Source organism: Chamaea fasciata, unplaced genomic scaffold (genome assembly GCF_029207755.1).
Source record: "Chamaea fasciata isolate MVZ Bird 193981 ecotype frontalis unplaced genomic scaffold, bChaFas1.0.hap1 SCAF_3, whole genome shotgun sequence".
In the NCBI taxonomy this organism is placed as follows: Eukaryota; Metazoa; Chordata; class Aves; order Passeriformes; family Sylviidae; genus Chamaea; species Chamaea fasciata.
In genome coordinates, this window is record NW_027094088.1 from 6,865,117 (window position 1) to 6,887,452 (window position 22,336).

The window sequence follows — 22,336 nt, forward strand, 5'->3', positions numbered from 1 at the left end:
ACAGAGGAAACTTTTGGGTTTATTTCTGATTGTCTGATTTCAGAAAATTATAAGTTTTATGTAAGTCCTTTAGAAGAACACTTTTGCTGCCTGTGAAGTTGATTTCAGCAGTAGAGTCAGTGTTTAAAAATGATCTAGACCATGCCCTCAGTAACAGGCTTTGAATTGGTCAGGTGGTTGGACTGAGTGATTGTTGTAGCTCCCTTCCAGCTGAGTCCATTCCATTCCCTTCCATTCTATCCTTCTATCCTTTTCCATTCCATTCTAAAGGAGACACTTCTCCCCGTGATGTTTTAACTGATACATTCTCAGTTCTTCTTTATAGTTTCCAGTTTCTGGCTGCTTCTTTATAGTTTTGAGTTTCTGGCTTTCTGAAGAGCAGAGTTCCTGATCAGCAGCTCTTTCATTTTCACACAGTTGTCTTCCATGCTGTGGAAACATTTCATCCAGCCTGATTTTGGCATTGTTTTTCTAGAGCCTCATTTGGAGAATCAAAACCAGCGTCATTATCATTTCAGACTGACTCAAAACACAGGATATTCCTCGGTTTTTCAGTTCAACTAATGTGCTAGAAAATGAACTATTCACACACCTTTTTTGACCAAGATATTGGTCCTTCATGACAATCCCCCCAGGTTCAGCCAGGTACGTTTGGAGTCTGCCTACAGCTGGACTGCAGACACCAACTCCAGGGTTTACAAGCAGGACCTTGCCAGAAACACTGAGGTTGCCAGTAAAAAGCCCTCTCCTAGAACGCAGAGTAAGTACTGTAAGTGGCAAAAATATTTTTCCCTGCGTTGCAGTTTGCTGTCTGCAGCGACGGCATCCAAGGAAGTTCTTCAGAAATCCTTTGTCATCTTAGCAAGCTTTGCCCATCCAACATTGGTGTTGACTTGAGTTGGTCCACTTAAATGACAGAGGAATTACTTTACCTGGGCCTGCAGCAATCGTAGACCATAATACAGATCAATATAGATTAAAGATTCCTGTGGGTAAAAGTTTTCTCCAAAATGATTAGTAAAAGAATGTTCTGAGCACTGAGATTTTATGTAATATTAGTGTTGGAAGAATCTTGTAAGGGTAAGCTTTAGTCCTGTTACTGAGAACTTATGTAAGTGAGCAGAACTTTGCAGTACACTAAAGACTGAAAGTAAACTTGGAGTTCACAGTCTACAGCTGCTGAAGCAGAGCAGGCTCCTTTAGAGCTCAAAACCCATGTTAACCTAGAGGTCTACACATTAACGGGCCAAACTCTCATGCCAGCATTTCAGAAATTGAATCTGGTCTCCTCTGGGAGTACCAGACTGGGAATACTCTCCAGGTAGCGCTTTATAACCTGAAACAAGCCAGGACTTAGATCCTGACCAAGGACACTCATTATCAGGTTCTTTTTTTAACATGGAAGTTGGTCCCTGAAGACAAATCTGTAGGACACTGTTCCAGTAACTCCTCTGGCTGGCTTGCCTGTCCTGGAAAATGAGCCACACTCCCAGCTTGCTGCCTGGAGGTGGAGGGCTCCATCACTGCTCCGTGTGGCTGTTATTGTTTGTAGCTCCTTCTCATTTGTTCAGCCCAGCTTTTTACTCCAGAGCCTTCCCTGAACTGACCATGCTTTCCCTGGGGCCAGGAGCAGAGCTTGGGCCTGGGAAGGACCCAAGGTGGAAGGTGGAGGTGATGCTTTGGGGTCCTCCTGGAACCTGTTCCATGGCTGTGGTCCCCCAGAGCAAAGCATGGAAGATAAACAGTGAGGTGTAAGCAGTAAATGCTTTCCCCCCAGTAAATGTTTGGAAAGTCTGGGTGTGTTTTACAAAGATCAATCCAGCGAGCTCCCACTTGGCTCGGCTGAGAAAGCCAAACTGCGGGAACATATGCTGGGAGACGCCTTGTTTCCACATGGATTGGCCGAGCCTCCAGCGGTGCTGCTGAAGTCCCTGAGATCAAAAGCTGAGTTGGAAAATTCTCTGCTCGTTTAGTTGGTGGTCGGCCGTGGGAGACACCAGGTGGCAGCAGGGAATCTCTGGGAGCTCGCATCCGTGCGTGTCAAAGGCGGACCCTGACAGCTGAAATAAGAGGGACCTGCTTGGGTCTCCTGATGGCTTTTGCTCAAGGCAGACGCTTCATCCCACGTAGTAACAGCTCTGTGGAGGGGATTTCCACATAAAATTGGTCCTGCGGAGTCTGCAGTCCACGTCAGCACTAGGGCAGGGCTTGCTCCTTCCATTTCATTCATCCATGCAGTGACAGTAGTCATTCAGTCACTGCAGTTCTGCGCATCTCAGTGACAGACTTGTCCCTAGGTCTGCTGATGAACTTGGCTTGAGCCCTTGTAGACCAGAACAGGAACCAGACAGGTCTGGTTAAACCAGTCCCACTAAACCATGTTCCATATAATAGAAATCTTTAATGTCCCTTCCAATCCAAACCATTTTGTGATTCTATAATTATAACCAAACAGCCACATTTATTCAATCCCAGCAGAATTTAGTTCAATAGAGTCATAGGATCAGAGGGAAAAAAATGTTGTCAAGCAGCTCACTTACCTGTGGAGCCAAAGCTCCAGGTATAAATGTACTTTTTTTTCTATCTCCTGCTCTGACATGATTAGATCTGGGCTTTGGTGGCTCTCTTGGAATTTGAAAGTGCTTTGCTGAGCTTTCTTTCTTGTCTTCCCCTTCATGCAGGATCCAATTACACCAGACAAGCACTATGTATTACCAGGGAACAACACTGACTTACCTGCAGAGACTTTTAAATGCCTTTTCTGTTGTCTGTGGGAGGAACTGTGTGGGCCAGGAAAAAAAGGGCATTTCAGATACAGATCTTTGGAGAGAGAGAAGTGAATGAAAGAGAAGTATTTAGGGTGAGCATTCCTGCTTTGTAACTGCTGAGATCCAACAGGCATTAGGAGTTAGCTATCAGGATCACACAGTTAAAAGGATAGCATAAGATTGTGAATGTTACAGTTTTGTAGTCTGAGCAGAACAGTAATTGGTATCTGTGTCCTAGTTTGCAGTTAATGATTCTCACTGAGCACAGTGCAAGCGAAGCTCCTTATTGCAAAGGCTTATGCTTCCCTGTGAAGCAGCACTTTCCAGGAGTGTGGGATATATAGGTGTAGAAATCTGCTTTAAACACAGCGGTTTTAATGAACCACCCTGGGAAAACGCTCTGGAGCAGGAGGTGAGGTCTGGCTCCCATCCCACACCCCCGGCTGGGGGAAGCAGCCCCATTTCTCCCTTATCAGCGGCATGCGTACTGCCCTCCTCCTCCTCCCGGACTTCCCGTGCTGTCTGGCGGGCTTGGGGGAGGCAGGGAGCCGCTCTGTGTCAGGCAGAGTCATTTATTCAGCGTGTCAGGACCAATCTGCCGCCGAGGACAGAGCGCACTTGGTGGCGACGCAGCCCAGCAAATCGAGTCAAATCGAGATTAGCCTAGAAATGTTTGAGCAGTTTCTTGTACGCCAGAGATTGCCGTGCTGGGCTGAGCTTCACCTCTGCTGCAGAGCATCCTCTGAAATCTCCTGCCTCACTTTGTTCCCGTCAACAAGGTGTTTGATTTGCGCTTCTCTTTTACAACTGGGAATAATGAAAACGTCAGCTGAGGAAGCTCCTCATGTCTTTTGTCTCACCTGCCTTGTAAATTTGACCTGAGCGTTAGATTTCTGCACAGGAGCACTTTTTGCTTCATGTCTGTGTTTGCAGGTGAAAACCACTCAGTTGGAGTCAGTCCTGCTTCCTTAGGACATTCCTGTGGCTGCATTTCCCATCTGCTAGTGTCCTTGAAAAGGAAAATAATGTATTTCCTTGGAAGAAAAAAATGCTGCAGTTTACCATGCAGATGAAATTATTTTGTGTTTTCATTTTGCCAGTACAAATTCCTGGATTTGTTGAAATCAAGGAGTGAGCTTTCCAGGAGAGGATGAAGAAGTCCAAAGTAGTCAGAGACATCAGTCAGATTAAAAAGTACCCCTTGCATGTGTGTGGCCAGGAATGCACAATTTTAGTGTGTTAGGAAGAACCTCAGAACTTTCTGGCTGTTTTAAGGCCAAGGGACTGAGGCATTTTAAGGTACATCGCCGGCTGCAGGATGATTTCTGCTGCTGTACCTTGACAGTGCCTCCCTTGCCAACATGGGCAGTTGCTCTGTAGACATCACCCTGCCCTTCCTCGGGGTGTTGATCCCAAATTCGCGGGGCTGAGATTGCAGGGACTGTCCCAAACCTGAGCAGGGCTCGTGGGCAACGAGCCCCATCGATCTGCGGTGCTGGGGACCGAGGCACTCAGCACTCGCCAACATCATCTGCTCTCTGCCTCTGCCTGGTGATTTATGGAGTGGGAAAATAATTCACAACCCTCTGCCACGGCTTGCAGAGCACCAGGAGCTCCTCGAGCCGGCCCCATACACTTGGAAACAGAAATGTTGATTTTGTCTTCAAGCACCTGCTGTACATAAAGCTTCCTTCACTGTGGCCGATTGCAGCCAAAAGTAAGACAGTTCAAATTGTTTCTTCTAAATTAACAGACCGTCAACATCCTCATTTTAATTAAACGCAAGAGATGACCCCGACCACAGTGGGGTGACCCAAGAGCCCCTGCCCTCCTGAGCAAGTGCCGCACCGCCAGAGCTGTCAGATGAAGGCAATTACTTCTGAGCGTAAAATTTTATCGCACTGGAATTGACTTAAATATTTCAGAAAGCTCAGTCAAACTGCAGCCAGAAAAATCTTTCACTGAGGGGAAAAAAAAAAAAAGCACCGGGATCATTAATTGGGTCAATGCTCCATCAACCTTGCATTTGTTAGTGGGCATGTTCAGGGCACGAGGGGAACCTCACCCAGGGACATTTCGTCCGCGCTGCAAAGGCGGTTTATGCTGCAGCACGACTTTGTGAATTACAGGCTGTCCCTCTCCTCAGCTTTTTTAATTGGGGCTGCTGGTCGAGAGCAGACTGCATTCCCCGTGTGCAGTGCCCTGTACCACAGTGGTCATTATGGTAAATGAGTGGGACTGGGAGGGTGGGCCGCTGGATTTCACACCAGCCACCCTACAGCAGGGCTCCTCTCCCCATGAAAATCCCACTCCAGCCCTTTTGTAGCCCTTACAAGGAAATCTGTGATCGTGGCGTGGGGCTTGGTTGTTGAAAGGCTTCTTCTGAATGCCTGTCAGCGCTGGGAAGACTCACAGGGCGTTGTGCCCCACCAGTTCCCAGCAGCAATCACGTGTAGGTGTAGAACACTGACTCTGTGACCTAAAAACAGCAGCAGTGTCTGTCTCAGTGTCAGCACCGTGTGGGACACCCACAGCTCCTGTGGAGTGTAGCAGTAGGTTCTCCAAGTTGAAGTATTTGGGGAGCTGGTGGGGAGATGTTTAATTCTTGCAATTTCTCATGCCTTTGTTGAGAAAAGCAGGGTTTTGCTTTCCTCATGTTACCCCCACATAAAAACCTAAAAAAACCAGTCTAGACTGCATCCTTACTAGTTGCAAGGATGACTGGCTGATGCACATTAAGGTTGATGATGATTGTGATGTGGCTGCAGAGAACTCTGCATCCATTCGGGGTAGCCCCAGGCCCCTGTGGGCTCCTCTTGCTGTCTCACGTCCCTGCAGTTGCACCAAGTTCAGATGGGCAGCAGTGTCAGTTCATACCTGGTTTAAGGTGCGTTTTTGTGATGTATTTTCTTGTGAAACTGGTGATGCCAGAACTGAAAGAGGCATCAGGATTGCCACCAGCCCTTGCTTCATCTCCTGTTGAGGCTGAGGATGAGGAGCTCTAGTGCAGAAGGCATCATTCCCACGTCTCTCCCTAAGTGCATCAGCAGTCCAGGCACAAACCGGCTCCCAAACTCAGACCTCAGAGGTGCCAGTGAGACACTGGAGCTTCAGTGCTGTTTATTAACTGCCCTTGGTTCTGTTATTTTAATTGGACAAAGCCCTGTGTGAGTCACACACAGCCCTGCCTGCGGCAAACTTTGGTTCTGGACCTGTGACATGTCTGCTCCTGTCTTGTTACAAAACTAAAAGTGGAGTCGTGTTTCCTGGAGGGAGGGATTTCTGTCATCTTCCCCAAATGTTCCCAGCTTCGCCTTGTGTTTTTTAGCTGGCTCTGGAGTCAGCTCAGTTGGAAAGCTCTGGGGTGCTTCTTCTGCAGGACATCCCTCATGGTTGCCACAAGATCCTGTGTGCTGCAGAAACCACACCAGCAGTTCCTGGACCACAGCTATACCTCAGTAAATTTTCCTGAGCTTGCTTTGCAACTTCCTTTGGGGAAAAAAACCCCAGAAATAAACCCAGAAACTAACACAGAGGCACTGGCAGCTGACATGGCTTTGAAGGGGGGAGAACAAGGTGCCTGGTCCTGCTGGTGTTCATCATGCTTCCCAGGTCACTGATCTTTCTCTTTCCCCACCAGAAAATGGTGATTTGACAAAACACGAAAATTTGACATCGATGAACAAATTTTTTTCCAGAATTTGGACAAAACATTGCAGTCTTTGGTGTGGTTTGGTACAGCTTTTTGGCTTAGCAAGTCCACTCTGTGCGCTGTTCTGCTGGAACCATTGCCACCAGCCTTACGAAAATGCAGCATTACCAAGAGGGCAGTTAAAATCCTGGGGTTAGTGTTTTTGAGGAGTTTCATTTTATGGGACATTTTGCTTTTCCTTTCCATCTCTGGATAAAAGAAAATTCTGAAGGGTCCTAAGTCCTACGAAATAGAAACTGTTTGGTTTGAGATTTATCCACTCCTCTCCCTGAAGTCCTGTTTTAACCCATCAGTAATACAGACATTTTCTCTTTCAAATTAAAACTTTGAAGTCACATTTCATTTATTTGTTTTGTCGCTGAGAGATCTGTGTGTGTATATGACATATAAAATTGCACAGATCCGATATGTTTCCAGTAGGCCCAGGATAATTGTTTTAAACTTTTAATATTCTCTAATAGCATTTCAAATTACATATAACAAGCATTTTTATGTATTTAAAAAAAAATAAGGAAAAGTTGCTAGAATGTAGATATTTCAGTGGTATTTTAAAACTAAATGTTGTGTTAAAGTTGCTATATTTTAAGATGTCAAAAGAATTACCAGTGAATGTGATTATAATGAAACGTTGCTCTTGTTGGTATGGAAACCAACTTTTAAAACTGCTGTGCGGGGTGAGAAATTACATGGTGCCGTTTTGGTGAACCCTTTTTTTCCAGTTTTCCATTATTTTGCTTTTGAAGAATTTTTAACAGCTGGCACTAGTGTTGTTAAGCGTATTAGACTGCTCTCAAGCTGTACCTTTGTTTTGATCCAGTGATTTGGAGTCGGCTCTGGTGACGTTCACATCCCAGACGTGGCACATCCTGCAGCACCCATGGGCTCATGTCTGGGGGCTTCTGCCCTCCCAAAGGCTCCTCTGGCTGTGTTTTACTTGGGGGAGTTGCAGTTCTCTTTAATTTCTCCTATCTAAGGTCCTATCTAAGAGCTGTCCCAAACTGAGATTTATGGATCTCCTGGAAAGGGATTAGAGCATTTCGTGAGATGGGATCGTGGCTCACATGCTTAGACACTTCACGGCAAGGGGCAGGTGACGCTGTCTCGTGCTCCTGGTTTGGGCAGGTGACTCTCTGGTGGAAAGTGCATGTTTGTTCCAGGGAGCAGAGACCTGAAATCCTGGCCCAGCTGAGTCACCCCACACCACTGCAGTCTGCAGAATGCCTTCCCCAAGGTGGGAACTGTGGGATACCAAAACAATTGCTTTTTTCTAATATTGTTTTTGTGGGGAGGATGAGAATTTATGGCATTGGGAAGGAATTCATAACAGAAATGATATAAACTCTGAGGCTTCCAGGTGTAAACCAAGCTCTAAATTACAGGCTTCAGGAAGGGATGTTCTGACATACTTTCCTGCCTGTTGTGTATTCCTTGTGACTAACTCTGAGTAATAGCTGTTTTGTAGACAGGCTGTAGATCAAAACTGGAGCAGCTCCCACAGGACACTTCTGGAGGGTGCAGAGTGATGAATTACCTCGTATCCCATCCAGCATCATTTCTCTCCATGTATCTGATGAGTTCCTGTCGAAAAGGCTTCTTTCCAGGCTAATCTGTGTGGCACAAGTGCCCTAAACTCCCCACTAAGGAGAAAGAGAGGATAGAGATACTGAAATTTTTTTCAGTCCTTCTCGTGAAGCTTCCCTTCCCCATTCGGGTGTAATTAAGAGTTCACTGGAATGTGGAAGGATTGGGAGGATAACTCTGACGCTGTCATTTGGAAAAGCAGATCAGAGGTTTGAATTTGTCCTCAGGTGAGTCTTCCATGGAGAAAAGCCCCAAGTGCCCCTGAAAGCAGCAGTCCCAGCTCCTGGCTGAGCTCCCTGGGCCTTCAGCTGCCATCCCTTTTCCTCTCTGGCAGCGCGTTTACTTCTCCATGTACACTCAGCCATTGGAGGCGTGGGCAGGTCTCTCACCTCCCATCTTCCCCCTGAGCCTGGTCCTGGTGTCAGCGCTCAGGATGGCACCTCAGCCTTCAAATTCAGCCTCACACACCAGGGAAAGGATCCACCTCATGTTGGGCCTGGGCTGCTGCAAAAAGCGGGGCTTTGCTTCATGCTTTTGCCTCTTTCCAGGAGTTTTGAGAGACTCCATCACTTTTGGGGTCACAGAATCACAGAATGGGTCAGTTTGGAAGGGACCACAGTGGATAATCTGGTCCCTGCTCCAGCAGGGTTATACCAGAGCACATGGCACAGGATTTTGACCCAACAGTTCTTGAGTGTCTCCCGTGAGGGAGAGTTCACAACCTGCCTGGGCAGTGTGTTCCATTGTGTGGTCACCTGCACAGTAAATTCTTCCTCCTCTAAGTACTTTTTCTTCTGGTAAGAGTAGATCAGATGCAGACCCTTGATGCCTTTGGCTGCAGCTATAAAACTCTGTTACTTACAGGGAAAGCCAGAGTTTTCCTTCTGATGTGATGACAAGGATCAGTTTTTCTCTCCAAGTGCCGTTCATATTTGTTTACACTGGGAGTAAAATGTGGTGTCATGAACACAGCTTCAAATGCTTTGAATGTCTTGCAACACAAGAAAATAAATTATCAACACATCCATCACTTAGAATTAGATTATTCTGTGCTTTATGCACCTTTTCTTAAGAAAAAAACCCTGATTTTCAGCTGTGCATAGGCTGTGCTTTTACCTCATGTATAATGCAGGTGACAGGGGAAGCTAGCTAGAGGCAAAATCAGAGTTTAGACTGGCTGTTTATAAGGGCCACCTTCCCTTAAAATTCCTTTTTTCTTCACCCTGCACATCGCAGAGATTTAAAATCCTCGTTGACTCCTGAAAACACAGCTCTGGGAGGACAAAGGATGATGTATTCTTAACGAGTGTGTAAAGGATAGTAGTTCCAAAGACAATAAATGCAAGGTCGCATTAGGGCAAAACAGTTAATTACCCACTTCATTATTGTCAAGGTTGATACAGTATTTGGGCGCTGAAGCTGTTTCTCATCTCCTCCTGGAAACAAGGCAAGACAGCCTCTCTCCCAGACAAATCCATTATGGCTTATCACGGCAGGGCAGGCCGCTGCAGGAGCACCATGAAGGATGTCTACTGTCACCAGGCTCCGGAGCCCAGCCTGTCCAGAGCCTGGGAATGAGCTGGGAGCTGCAGCTCCAACCCTGATGCACGGAGACTGCACCCATTGATTTCACGTCCGGGAGGAACGGTGCCGTGAAATTCCCCGGCGCTCCTTCATCTGCGGGAACATCGATCCCTCCTAAGGTGCACAATGCGCTGGAAAACGGCCTTTAATAAACATGGAGTATTGATCGTGGGTGAGCCCCTCCTTCCCTGGGGAGCCCTGAGGGAGCTGTGCCCCTGGAAGGGCTCCGTCCCGGTTTTCCGTGCGTGACAAGGTGTACAGATTTCCATTCCATGATCTCAGCAGACAGAACAAATCTTAGCCCATCAAGCTTGGTGGAGAATGCTTTGCTTTCCTCTGCTTTGCCTGCAGCTGCTCTGACAATTCCTTAAGTTTAAAAGTGCAAAGACCAGTAAGTGGTTAAAAAAATTCAGTAAATAATCTCTGTAAATATATCTAGAATACAGAGAGAGATAGAATCCCCTCCTCCTCCTCCTCGCATTTTTTTCAGTTTATAAAGCCTTTAAAATAAGAAAAATTAATCTAGTTCCTATGACACTAATTACCGTTCTATCTCTTTCCATGATAGCCCTTTTCTGTTACATTTTCTTGAAAGGTTCTTGTTTTGCTTTTTAAGTTAGGACTCAAATTTCCCATCATTTGTGATTCCTGCCATTGTACGTTTGTCCCGTGAGGTTTTCCCTCTGCGCACTGATACACGGCCCAGAGTTCACAATCCCAAACCAAGACTCCACGTCGTCAGTCCAGCTTTTCCATTGAAGTCATTCCTTGGAGCTTGGGTACTCCTTGTAGGCCTGGCACTAACATTAGGCTTTCAGGTCTGGGAGTTTGGTCCATGGTTATGGCAGCTCCCAATCTCAGGCTTCTTTCTGCAAATCCTGTGCTTCCCAGGAAAGCTGTGGGTGCTGGTGAGCCCCCAGCAAACACTTTCTGTCTAGTAAATCACTTCAGGACAACTTGATATGGTACAACATACGTTTTATTCTTTATAACATCTTACTTGATTTCATTTTTTTACATTTTGATGCTCTGTTCATTCGTACAGAGCAATAACTTTTATTACTCCTGTACACCAACACCTTCTTTGGGATATTAATTTGTTTTTTCAGCCTAGTAAGTGGTTCTGCCCACCGGGGAGTTACACAATGTACTTCTAAACACCTTAAGTTCTATTCAGATAGCAAAACACCTGACAATATCGAGTATTTCCCAGGGTCTTGGTGAGACACTTCCTACATTTTCTTCACCATGGGCACTCCAGTTCTTTTGATAAGAGTGGTGCTGGATGTTTCCTTGGAGAAGATCAGGTTGGTGTAGGCTGTCTGATTTAGCCTGGGGGCATCTCACCAAATCTGTCCTTCCATATAGTTGAAATGCAAAATTTAAAAACAAGCCGAAGCAAATAGAAATATATTGTTGGTGGTGGTGTTAGCAATAAATAAGTATCATAATTGATAATAATTGTTGTTTATAGTAACAAAGCACTGACTTCAGTAGAAAGTGTGCCTCTGGAATAGGTAGGTTTTATCCTCCCTTTGTGCTGGCCATTTTCATTTTCTCATGGAAAATAATCTGAAGCCAATAGAAATTGCAGCCATCACGCTTGCAACTCACTGTTTGCCAGTGATCATCCTTAAAATGCTGGGATAAAAGAAGAGGGGTTTAGTTCTTAATCCCCTTAAATTCATCAGACAGGATGAGACAGCACTGAAGTGCCAGAGCTATCCAAGACAGCTTCATCAGGCTGGGGCTTGGGTGGCAAATGCTTTTTTTCTTTTTTTTCTTTTTTTTTTTTTTTTGAAAGCCAGAATTTCCTATAAGATCATTCTACTATTAGTGCTATTTTTAAAGCCTCATAATCAAAAAGGTTACTCCCACGCACGCACCTGTCTGCAGAAAATCCCCAGACTGCAGGGATTTGTCACCAGCCAACTCCCTGACATATAAACACTCAGCTGCATTCTTCTAAATCTTCCTTCTGAAGGTGTCTGAAAATCCTGCTTCCAGACAGCGTGTGCCTGGAGGAGCAGAGGGACAACCCTTCCCTGTCATGGAAAAGGCCACTCTGCTCCGGGGCTCCCTGTGGTTCCGGGGCTCTTCTGTGCAGACCCAGCAGGGCTGCTGCAGGAAACCTCTCCTTTGTGAAGGCCAGTCCCAGGGAGAGTGTTAATTTGGCATTTTCCTCCTCAGCAGGCATTTGCACAGGGGAACGGGGTGGCAGTTGGGTATTTCAATCTTGTTTTCAATTATAAGCATTTCATTGTCGAATGTTGCTGGTTTATTATGTGATAATTAAATATGAATGATCACGCAGTCATCCTGCCAAACAGGCTGTAGCAGAATGAAACCAATTCCTCTCATCCTGCTGAATGGCTTTGGAGGTGAAAGGAGTGATCTATTTGCTGTCCCTTATTTTTGCTGTCCTATTGTTTCAGTACCACTGGCTTCAAAATAGCAAACTAGGCAAGTAATTACAGACATAAATCAGAGCAGGGAGCAGCGTGAGGTCAGGACTGCTTTGCTTTTCCTCTGCCTTTTCACAGCTGCTTTTTGCTGGGAGACAGAGTAGTACATTCCTGTTAATTTTGTGATCTTACTGCTGATCAAATGCTTTTTTTGACAAAGTTTGAGTGCCTGAGTGCTTTCAAGCAGGGGTTGAGCAGCCTCAGTATGCTTGGAACAAAGGAACGAGTGGAGTGCAAGTGACCAGGCTGGATCTGATAACGCTGTGGCTGGTGTCCAGTATTCCACACTCAGTATCTGATATGCCTGCTTGGTTCCTGATACACCACAGTCAGTGTGCGACACAGGCTGCAGCCCAGAGAGGGAAATCTCCTTGGGGTGACCACAGTGACTCTGTTGAAAAGCTCAGTGAGTTGAGTAAGATGCAGCCAGAGATATTTAGCCAAAGTAAATCAGCAAAGCAAATGTGTTTTCAGTAGAGCCTGGCTGATTTATGGCCCTGGCCACCAATCTGTACATCTTCTTCTCGTCGGGTGTTTGTAAACGTGAAGTGGTGCTCAATGGCAGTCCCCAGGTGAAAAATGGATGCAGCCACATGTTACGGCACTCAGGTGGTACTGGCTAAAAAAATAAAATCTTTCTTGATGAGAACTGTAACCAAGCACTGCTCACCTCCCATCCTACCTGGAGCACCAGTATTTTGGAAGTAAAGGAGTGGGGTTGGGTAGGGGGATCTATGGAAGACCTTGCAATAGTGGGACACAAACAAGGCCAGCACTTGGCATCGCTGATGTGGGTGTCCCCGAGCCATGGTTGTGCACTGTGGTTTGCTGGATGCTGTGTGTTACAAGGAGATGGAGTTAAGTATTTTTCCCTCTTTCCCAAGTGTCTTTTACACTAAGTTAGCTAAGAGGCAATCCTCAGTGGGATTCTGTACTCATGAACATGCTGTTTTGTAAAAAAGGAAAAAAACAAGAAAATTCAGTGCCTGCTCAACTATGCGCTGCTTTTCATTCCAGCAGTTTGTTAAAATAACACGTAGAAGTGACCACTGAATGATTTTTGTTGAGCTTATCCATGCCCTGTAAATCAGATTCAGCCCACCAGTGTGGCTTGATGTAGACAACTGAATAACAACAAATGAAAAATAAGTAGTGGGTTTAAATGTCTCTATTGTTGGCTGCTGAACACCCACCTCTGAAACTGGGCTTTTTGAGAATGTCTTGGGGTTGCATGTCAGACCCCAGCTTGTGATCTACACTGAATTTAAACATTTCTTCCTGTCCTACTGTAATCATTTATTGAGGGGTGGGTTTTTTAGCAATGAGACATGTGACTGAAGGACCTAAGACATTGCTACGGGTATTTCTGGGAGGATCACAGGCATTTTTCCTTTTTGGTGTTTTTTTTTGGTGAAATACTAAACAAAAATCAGAATTTAATCAAAGCAATTTTTTTTCTTCCCAGACTATTGTTCGAGGAAACAAGCCTCGAAAGGATACTTCAATCAACGGCCTGCTGGAGGAGTTTGACAATATCTCAGTGACAAGATCCAATTCCCTGCGGAAGGAAAGCCCTCCCACCCACCACCCAGGAAATGCAAACCACGTGCCGAGGCACCAGGAGGAAAATGGCTACATCACGTACTCCCAGTACTCCAGTGAGTCAGACACTACAACAGACTATGTCGTGGAGAAATACCGCGACAAGACTCTGTACGGGGAGGAGCTGGACAGGTACTACAAGGGCGGCTACGCCGCCAAGCAGAACGGGCACATGATGAAGGTGACGTCCCGGGACATCTATTACTCGGAAGTGACACCCCTGCAGTCAGACCTCTCCAGGTTCCTCCCAGATTACCATGCACACCTGGAGGCCAAGCCCAAACCGCTGGAATACGGCGGCCTAAAGCTGGAGTATCAGCGGATCCCCAGCGGATCCTCCCTGGACTACAGGGATCCCTTTCCTTACACCCCATCCCGAGCGTCGGTGCAGAGCGAGTGCCCCAAGGAGAGGCTGGAGTACGGTGACAGTGACTGGGGACACGGCCTGAGCAAGGACGACTACGACAAGAGGCCGAAGTCATCCTACGTGGACCCTGCGAGCCCTCAGCCAACCATCAGGCAGAGATCCAGGTCAGGCTCCGGCCTGCAGGAGCCGGCCATGCCCTACGGAGCAAGCGCCTTCAAAGCACACCAGCAAGGACATTCCTACAGCTCCTACACCTACCCCCGCCTGTCCGAAACCGCAGCAGGCGTTCCCAAGGTAACCTGACCTGCCTGGGACGGTGCTGCCAGGCCAGGGATCGGCCTCTCCACAAGGGGAGTGCAGAAAGTAAAAATTTGGGGAAGGAGCCATGCTTGAGCGCACGATGCTAAACGTGGCTGGTAACATCCCTGAGAGCTGTGGGGAAACCCTCCCACTTTGCCTGGATGTCAGGGAGCAGTGGGTTTAAAATACTGATTGAAAGGCAGGGTTGGAGATGCCCATCTTCTGGGGATTGTATTTGAAATTCCCAATAAGCACAGGTTCTTTGGCAGTTTTTTTGTAGCTTCGGGAGTTCATAAGCCTGAGCAGATCTCAGCAGGAGGTGAGACACTGGTCTGCTTTGTGTATCAGATGCTTCTGTGGTTGAATTGTTACTGTGCAAGGCTGAAACGTCTGTGCTTCAGTATTTATACTGTATTTATGCCAATCTTTATATTACGAGGTTTATTAGCCCTTCACTGCTCATGGGAGTAGGGGCTTACTCCTTTCTGCTTTGTTTTTAGGCATTGAAATGAAATCAAAGCAGCTTGTCTCACCCAGGACATTTTAGATGTAGTTTAAAAACAAAGGGTTGATGTGCAGGAAAGCATTTCAGCCGTGTTATCTAAAGGCAGCTCCTCTACTCAAATCTGTCCCTGCTCTGCCACACGAGGTGTATTACCTACACAGGCTTTCCAACCCTGCTTGCAACAGTGTGCTGTGACCACTTATTCCATTCAGAGAAGAGTGCTTTTCTCACACCTTTTGTCACATAACCATGATGACCTTCTTAAGCATCTAATATTCTTCAAGAGAGGCTTTTTCAATGTAGTTTGCACCGAACATCACTGAGTTCCCCTAGCAACGGGCACTGTGATGATCATTTTTCCAAGTCTGGGGTTGCTGTGACTTTTCATACGCTGAGGTAGGCGACTGTCAGGGATGAGATCTGTTCTCTCCAGTGATACCTGAGCAGCGCATTTGCTTGCTGGCTGTGTGCTCTGAGAACATGGCTGCGTCCTGCTGCAGTCCCAGTCTCTGCAGATCCATGATATCCCGTGGTGCAGTGCCCCATGGTAAAGGGTGAGCGGGGCATTTTTCATCCCTCTTAGCACTATAGCACAGAGCCGGGCTTTGGAGCTTGAGGATAAACCGTGGGGGGAGTAGAAAAGTTACCAGGTCTCTTTAGGTGCCTTTCCAAAGCTCAGGGTGTGGTGGGAGGAGTGTGTGTGGTAGTTAACTGAGCACCAGTGGGGCATTCAGTGTGGATACTGGAAGCTGGGGGGAAAATCTGGGATGGCTTAGCTGCCGTTTCCTTCGCTGAAATCAGTTGTTTTGTCAGAGTTTAGAAAGGAGAAGGACAAATCCAGTAATTCTGAGACCCTGTAGCATCTGCTTCTGCCAATTTTACTCCATTCAGTGGGGCAGAAGACGGAGCTGGTTATTACAGGACTCCAGCACCGTGAAAAATATCCCATTAAAATGAAGTAATAACTTTTATTAAGAAAAAATATGCCTCAATGCAAGATTTATTGTGAGCTGTTCCTCTCCTCAGGGCATCAAAAACACTCCTACAACCTTGGTGTATTGAAACTTGATGATTCACTCTTAAATGCAGCAGTTCAACTCCCAAATCTGTCCACAGCTCCTGGAAGCGAATAGGAGTTTCTTGTCTTGGATGATTGCTGAAGAATCTTCTTTTGAAGGAGGCATTAGTAAGATAATGGTTCATCAAATGGGCTTACTAAATGAGAGTCAGATTTCAAATCAGATACTTTACAAATGAGATTGGGTTTAAAGTATAATTAAAAGGGGTGAAAAAGTAAGAGAAAAAGTCCGCAGGCACAAAAATGTGTGGCATCAAAGCGCATTTAACAAGGATGTTCATTTTGGTTTGTAAATGTGAAGAGCAGATTTACTTCAGTATTATTTCCAGGTAAGAGATGTCAGATAAATCAAATGTCTGCCCTGTTTCATCATCGGTGATTTCAGAGTTGTTGTATCAGAAGACTTGCCCTGCCCTGGGCTTGGCCACTGCTGTGCAGTGGAGCCATGGAGGAAGCCAGAGGCTCAGATTTGGCTTCCTCTGACCCATCCCTGTGTCACCCACCTGTTCTCCTGTCCTGCAGACCAACTCCTGGACAGCTGCATGCAGCCGCAGAGTCTGCTGTGTTACCCTCACCACACAGAGTTGGTGTCCCACCTCAGTATTGTCTCACAGCATCGAATTCATCATGCCAAGCTGGCGTATTTTTGGCCACTCTGTACTGCATGGGGTTTTTCTACCCTCCTCTTCATCTCAGGCAGCCTTCTTAACTTCTGGCACCAAGCTCTATTATTTCAAAGCTCCTTTCCGTGTCATTTTCCAGAAGGAGCTCTCTGTGAGAGGGCTCCCCCTTTGCTACCTCCCACTGCTGTAACATAGCAGAGGTGTCTCTCACTATAGTCCTCTGTGTCCCTCTGTACCACGGGGACATTTCCAGCCTGGCAAAGGCAGGGCCAAGCCTTCACTGTCAGAAGCCCCCTCCTTTTTTCCCTCTCTTCCCATTCACGTGCCAGCAGCTGTGCGCGAGTGCTGCCTGCCACCTCTGTGCGTGGAACAGGGAGTCGTGGCGATTTCCACCATCAAAGCACCAGAGGGTAACCTTCACCTCTGCGGTCTCCACGTGATTTACAGACCATCCCTTGTACACCTTTCCCCTGGCAGACTGAAGCCTGATCTCATGGAAATCCTTTACATGTCACAGGGGGCGAGTCCAGCCCACCGGGACTCGGGGACGCGGGCTCTGGGCGCAGGGCTGTGGCTGCGTCTGTGCCGCAGTCCCGCTGCAGAGCACGGGGACGCCCAGGCAGCCTCCTCCTGGGGAAGGGACCCCTCAGGAACAAGCAGGTGTTCCCTCTGCTTGCAGTAGATAACAGGCATCACTGTCCCCAGCGTGACATGAGTTTAGGCACAGCGTTACATCCATGCTTTAATGGCAAAAAGACTCAAGTGCCGACGTTGCCGTGTGCAGATGTGGGAGATGCCACTGGGCCATGATGGATGTGGTGTCAGAGCTTCGGCTGCTCCTTTGACCTGATCTTGAATGGGTGCAGGACTGCTTTCTTCTTTCCTTTGTAGTATTTAAAGAATTTCTGTTCCGTAGGTGACTGCATTCAGTTGCAGAAATAGCATTATTAGTGGGATAAAGTGCGTTCAATTGCGCTGTGATGTGGAGCACTGCATCAGGACACAGGCTCGGAGGAGAGCTTCAGCTGATTGACTCGTTATAGCTCATAACCTTTTGTAACATTCCTTGGGGTTCAGGAAGTGAGTTTACATTGTACAGCAATGCTAACCTCAGAAAGCTTCCGAAAAATCTTAGCAAGCGCACTAAACACCTGAATTTTTATTCCAGAATTTCACTGCAGAATATTCTTTTGCCTGTTTGTTAAGCTTAGGGCATACTCAGAAATACCAGACACGGGTGAAGCCTCAAATAATTCATTGGCATGGTTTTATCCGGCTTGGATTTCTAGACCAGGTTTTCCCCATCTCAGTGGTTATAAAGAAAATGGTGTATTTACAGCCAAAGCAATAATTTATTTGTCCCTACGTACACAGATATATGGGTCAGGGTAAGATTGAGTTCCCCTCCCTCCACCAAACCATCTGAGCACTTTTCCGCGTTATTTAGTTTGGCAGATGCAATGTCCTTCACGAAATTCACGATGTCTCTGGCTCCCTTTTATTCGAGGGCTGTCCCCGCCTGATGGAGTCCGGGAAGCGATGGCTGTAGTCATATGGATTTTTGCCTAAGCAGCCCCGGCATCGTGGGAGGCGGCGGCACAGCCCTGCCGGTGTTTGCTCCCCGTGGCGGCTGGCTGTCAGCATCTGAGCCTCGCGTGGAAACAGCCTCCAGCTTTTCCCAGGGAAACTTCTGAGCAGCCCCTCCGGAGAGGCATTCCCTGTTCCCTGCTGGAGCTCTCCTGGAATGAAAGGACGGGCACGCCCGGCTCGTGCGGGAGCTGGGAAAGCGCCGACAGAAAATTGCACTGGAGGCTTTTCTGCCCACACCGAGGCGACTCCAGCTCCAAACTCCTCCTCGCTGTGCAGAGCCCGCGGTGATAAATTGATGCTGCGGCAGATTTTTTTTTTTCTTTTTTTCTTTTTTTTTTTTTTTTGCAGTCTTAGCATAAAATGGTCAAATGATGTTCCACCGCAGAATTCAATTTCACAGTTCAGTTAGGTCCTTGATTACACTGCCAAATTCAGATTAATGTGCATTTAACTAACATGGATCAGGGACTCCTGGCCGGCAGCCAGCAGTAATAGTAGCAACCGTGAGCTGTGTAGAGTTTGCTGCTCTGTCCATCCCTGTGCTCTGCCACTGAAATTGATTGATTAAATGAACTCATTGCCATAATTATTTGTAATTGTGCTACATGATGAGCCTGTGTCAAACCGCCCCCCTGCCCTAAGATGCTCCACACATCATCAGGAGTCACATATTGTAAATGCGAAGATGTTCTTTTCCAGAGGAAAAAAATACAGGTTTGGGGTGGGAGGATTTTTTTGTTCTACATTTTTTGAGGGGTTTTAGTTTGGATAGAAGCAAGCAAACTATTATGTTTGTTAATGTGAAGTATTTGTTAGCCTTCAACGTAAGAAGCTTAGAGAAGCTTGGAAAACACAAAAAATAGAAAGGAACCTACAAATGATCAAGGCTTCCCATTGGGATAATTTCCTTTGTGATTTTCTCTGATTTCGGATGACAATTAGCAGTTTTGTGACACTGCAGTAAAGTAGCGTGTCACTGTGGAAAATGATTTAAGAAACGGTGAATTGAATTAGGCTCCTCATCAAATTCACGTAAGCAGTCACTCAAACAACAGCTGGTAGCACAGCAAGACAGGAGATGACAGGGATTTTAGGGTACCACCACCTCCACAAGAAGAGGTTGAGCTATCCCTGAATTGCTGGAGGAAAACATCAGAAAAGGCTAAGAGCTGAGAATTAAAATCCAGGTACTGGTAAGATGCAAATTGGACTTTGCCAGAGGGCAGGTTTTGGCTGGAGGTGACAGGGATGGATTCTTGGAGGAAATGGCCCAGAGAGTCTGCAGGGCACTGCAGATGCAGAGCAAATACACTATTTTGAGCATAGCTCCCTTCCAACCCAGGCCGTTCTGTGATTCAGCAAAGGCTGTTGAATGTACACAGGTACCTGCACAGAAGAATGGACCAGAGAGATGTCCTGGACCTGGCCAGCCTCATGTGCTGAGGGCACTGCAGCCCTCAGTGGTCTGGAGATCCCTGCCCAGGCCCCGTGCTGAGCAGAACGGGTGCGATGTGGGAGCAGGTTGTGCCAGCCCTGCTGGGACCTCCAGGGTGCTGGACACAGGCGGAGTGGAGGGGCAGGAGGAAGGGGCTGTTCCCTCAGGCTCACTCTGGGCGTTTGTGTTGCAGGTGGATTATGACCGAGCGCAGCTGGTCGTCAGCCCACCGCTCTCTGGCTCCGACACCTACCCCCGGGGCCCAGTCAAGCTACCTCAGAGTCAGAGCAAAGTCAGCTACTCCAGCAGCAGCTACCAGTACCCTCTGGTGTACCACAAAGCCCCCCACTATCACCAGCCGCCTCTCCAGCCCGGCTCTCCCTATATTTCCACCGCCTCCTACCCCAGCTCCCCGAGTATCACATCAAGTGCTTATCCTCCCCCCAGCTGGGGCTCCTCCTCGGACCAGCAGCCCTCCAGGGTGTCCCACGAACAGTTCCGAGCTGCCCTGCAGCTCGTGGTCAGCCCGGGAGACCCCCGGGAGTACTTGGACAACTTCATCAAGATCGGGGAGGGCTCCACGGGGATCGTGTGCATCGCCACCGAGAAGCACACGGGCAAGCAGGTCGCTGTGAAGAAGATGGACCTCAGGAAACAGCAGAGAAGGGAGCTGCTCTTCAACGAGGTACGTGGCTTTGGATAGTGCCCCGGGGTTTTTTGGGCGGCAGGTTCAGCATTAGACATGGGCCAAATGCCACCATCAAGAGCCAAATTAGGATCTTTCTGGAAGAGGTGAGTTGAGTCCCACACACGTCTATGCTTGTGTAAATATTGTACGGCCATACCAGCTTCAAGTGAGCTGCTTCTCCTCCTGGCTTGAAGCTCATGATGCTGTGACAGGGAACAGCTGAGAAATGTATCAGCTGGTCCATGCCGTGTATCAGGTGCTCAGACACAGCCCAGCTGCCTTTTTCTGTCTGTCTCCTGACACAGTTTATTCTTCCAAGAGGGAGGATCCAAACTCACCGGGCTATTCCAGAGCGTGTGCGCTGTATTTCTGACATGCACGTGCTTTTTGTTTCGTCCCTCCTTCCTCTCCTAACCATCACCACTCCCTTTGCTTTCTTGATGGTTACTAAGCTAAGAGCTGGCAGTCCCTTTTTTATGGAACTATCTGTGTTAATTCCCCACCTCTCCTTTCCCGAGTGGTTGCAGCCAGTTCAGAGCCCACAGCTGCCTTTCCCCGTGTACCTTATTTTACATTTCAGAACACTGGTTTCCATTTGCCATTTTTTCGCCCGGTTTGTTTGGGCCTTGAGAGTACCTTCTGCAACTTGAAGAGTTGTTTTTTCCTTTTTTAACTTTCTACTTCCTTAAAGCATCTGGTGGGTGGGTTCACTGCTCCCTTTTTTGACTTATAAGTATCCTGATCAATGCCAAAAACACTACAAGATCCCAAGGAAACCTCCTGTGAGAACCAGCTTTTTAATTCCGTGTTTTGTTTCCTATGCACTATAAGTGTGTCTTCCCTCAGCACATGACAGATTGATTTCTTTAAAACCTTTAAAAACTTCACACTTTTAAATTGCAATAATAAACAACAAACTTCACCAGGTTCTTCTCCACACGGTGCACGACTGTTCTGGTTATTTGGGCTTGCCTTTGCCTCTGCTGGAGGCTGTGGTGGCTCTAACTGAGCATCTCTTGAGCAGTAACATCTTGAAGCACGTCCTGCATGCTGTGCAGGACCAAGCTGCTTCCCTGACACGCTCCAGTCGCTCGTGTTATCTGAAAATCTCCTGTCAGCTGTGATAAAATCCCTCTGTCTGTGATGAAGCCTTGCCTGGCTGTTCTCTCTCCTGGCTGCCATTCTGGCACCCCTCAGTACCCTGTGGCCATGGGCACTGTCTGCTGGGCTGCCCCTACTGTGGTGCCAGTTCTGTGCAGTCACTTTTAGGTGTGGGGTTTGAGTCATCCCCTGTACCACCAGCAGTGAGAGACTGGAGAGACTGGTGTCTCCAGACATTTTGGGGTGCGTTTGTGTGGGGGCAGTGCCCTGCTCCACGTTCTCTCGAGCCGGTGTCCCAGCCTGGTGTGGTGCCAGGGCCTGGAACACTGGGGACAATGCTCCACAGCTGCCCCTGGAGCCCCAGGCCAGCCCAGAGGGGCCACATGACTGCAAGCCCCACCCGGGGGAAGGGCCCAGGAAGGCCAAGGCGTATTTAAGCCAAACACGAGGCAAGCACATCCTGACCCTACTTTTTCTTGGATTTTCTGAGCTGTGCTGGAACCCAGGGGTTGGTGACTATATGTGGCCCTTTCTGTATATTTTCTGTCTTTCTCTCTTTCTGATTCTTCTAATTCCCTCTCCTCAGAGTTTTCGAGTAACTTAAAATTGAGCTTAAAACTGAATTAAAAGCTTAGAGTTTGCCAAGTTGAATGGGCCAAGTTAATGGGCTTTGAGAAGTGTTTCACATGGATTCAATGTTGCACAAAACCTTTTACCAAAGTTCTCTGGTTTTTCTTTAGTTGCCAGTAAAGTTTTTTGTTGTTTGACCTCTTGAGAATTTCTTTTTGGTATTTCTCCAGTGTGTCTAACTCAGAGTACACAAAAACCAGTAAGCCTTTTAAAAGTTTCTTTGAGTGAGTTTTCTGGGGCCTTTCTGAGGCATTCTGTTGAAAATCTGTGCAAAGTACCATTTATTACGTGATAAAAAATGACTTTA

General features: G+C 47.2%; 1 protein-coding gene across 1 annotated transcript in view; it reads left to right on the plus strand.

Moving 5' to 3' along the window:
- Positions 1 to 22,336, plus strand: part of PAK5 (p21 (RAC1) activated kinase 5) — an 86,096-nt gene that overhangs the window by 54,016 nt on the left and 9,744 nt on the right. Inside the window, exons 4-5 of the mRNA XM_066177838.1 lie at positions 13,576 to 14,373; positions 19,804 to 20,295. Of these exons, the coding sequence (XP_066033935.1) occupies positions 13,576 to 14,373; positions 19,804 to 20,295 (1,290 nt within the window). The remainder of the gene's footprint in view (positions 1 to 13,575; positions 14,374 to 19,803; positions 20,296 to 22,336) is intronic.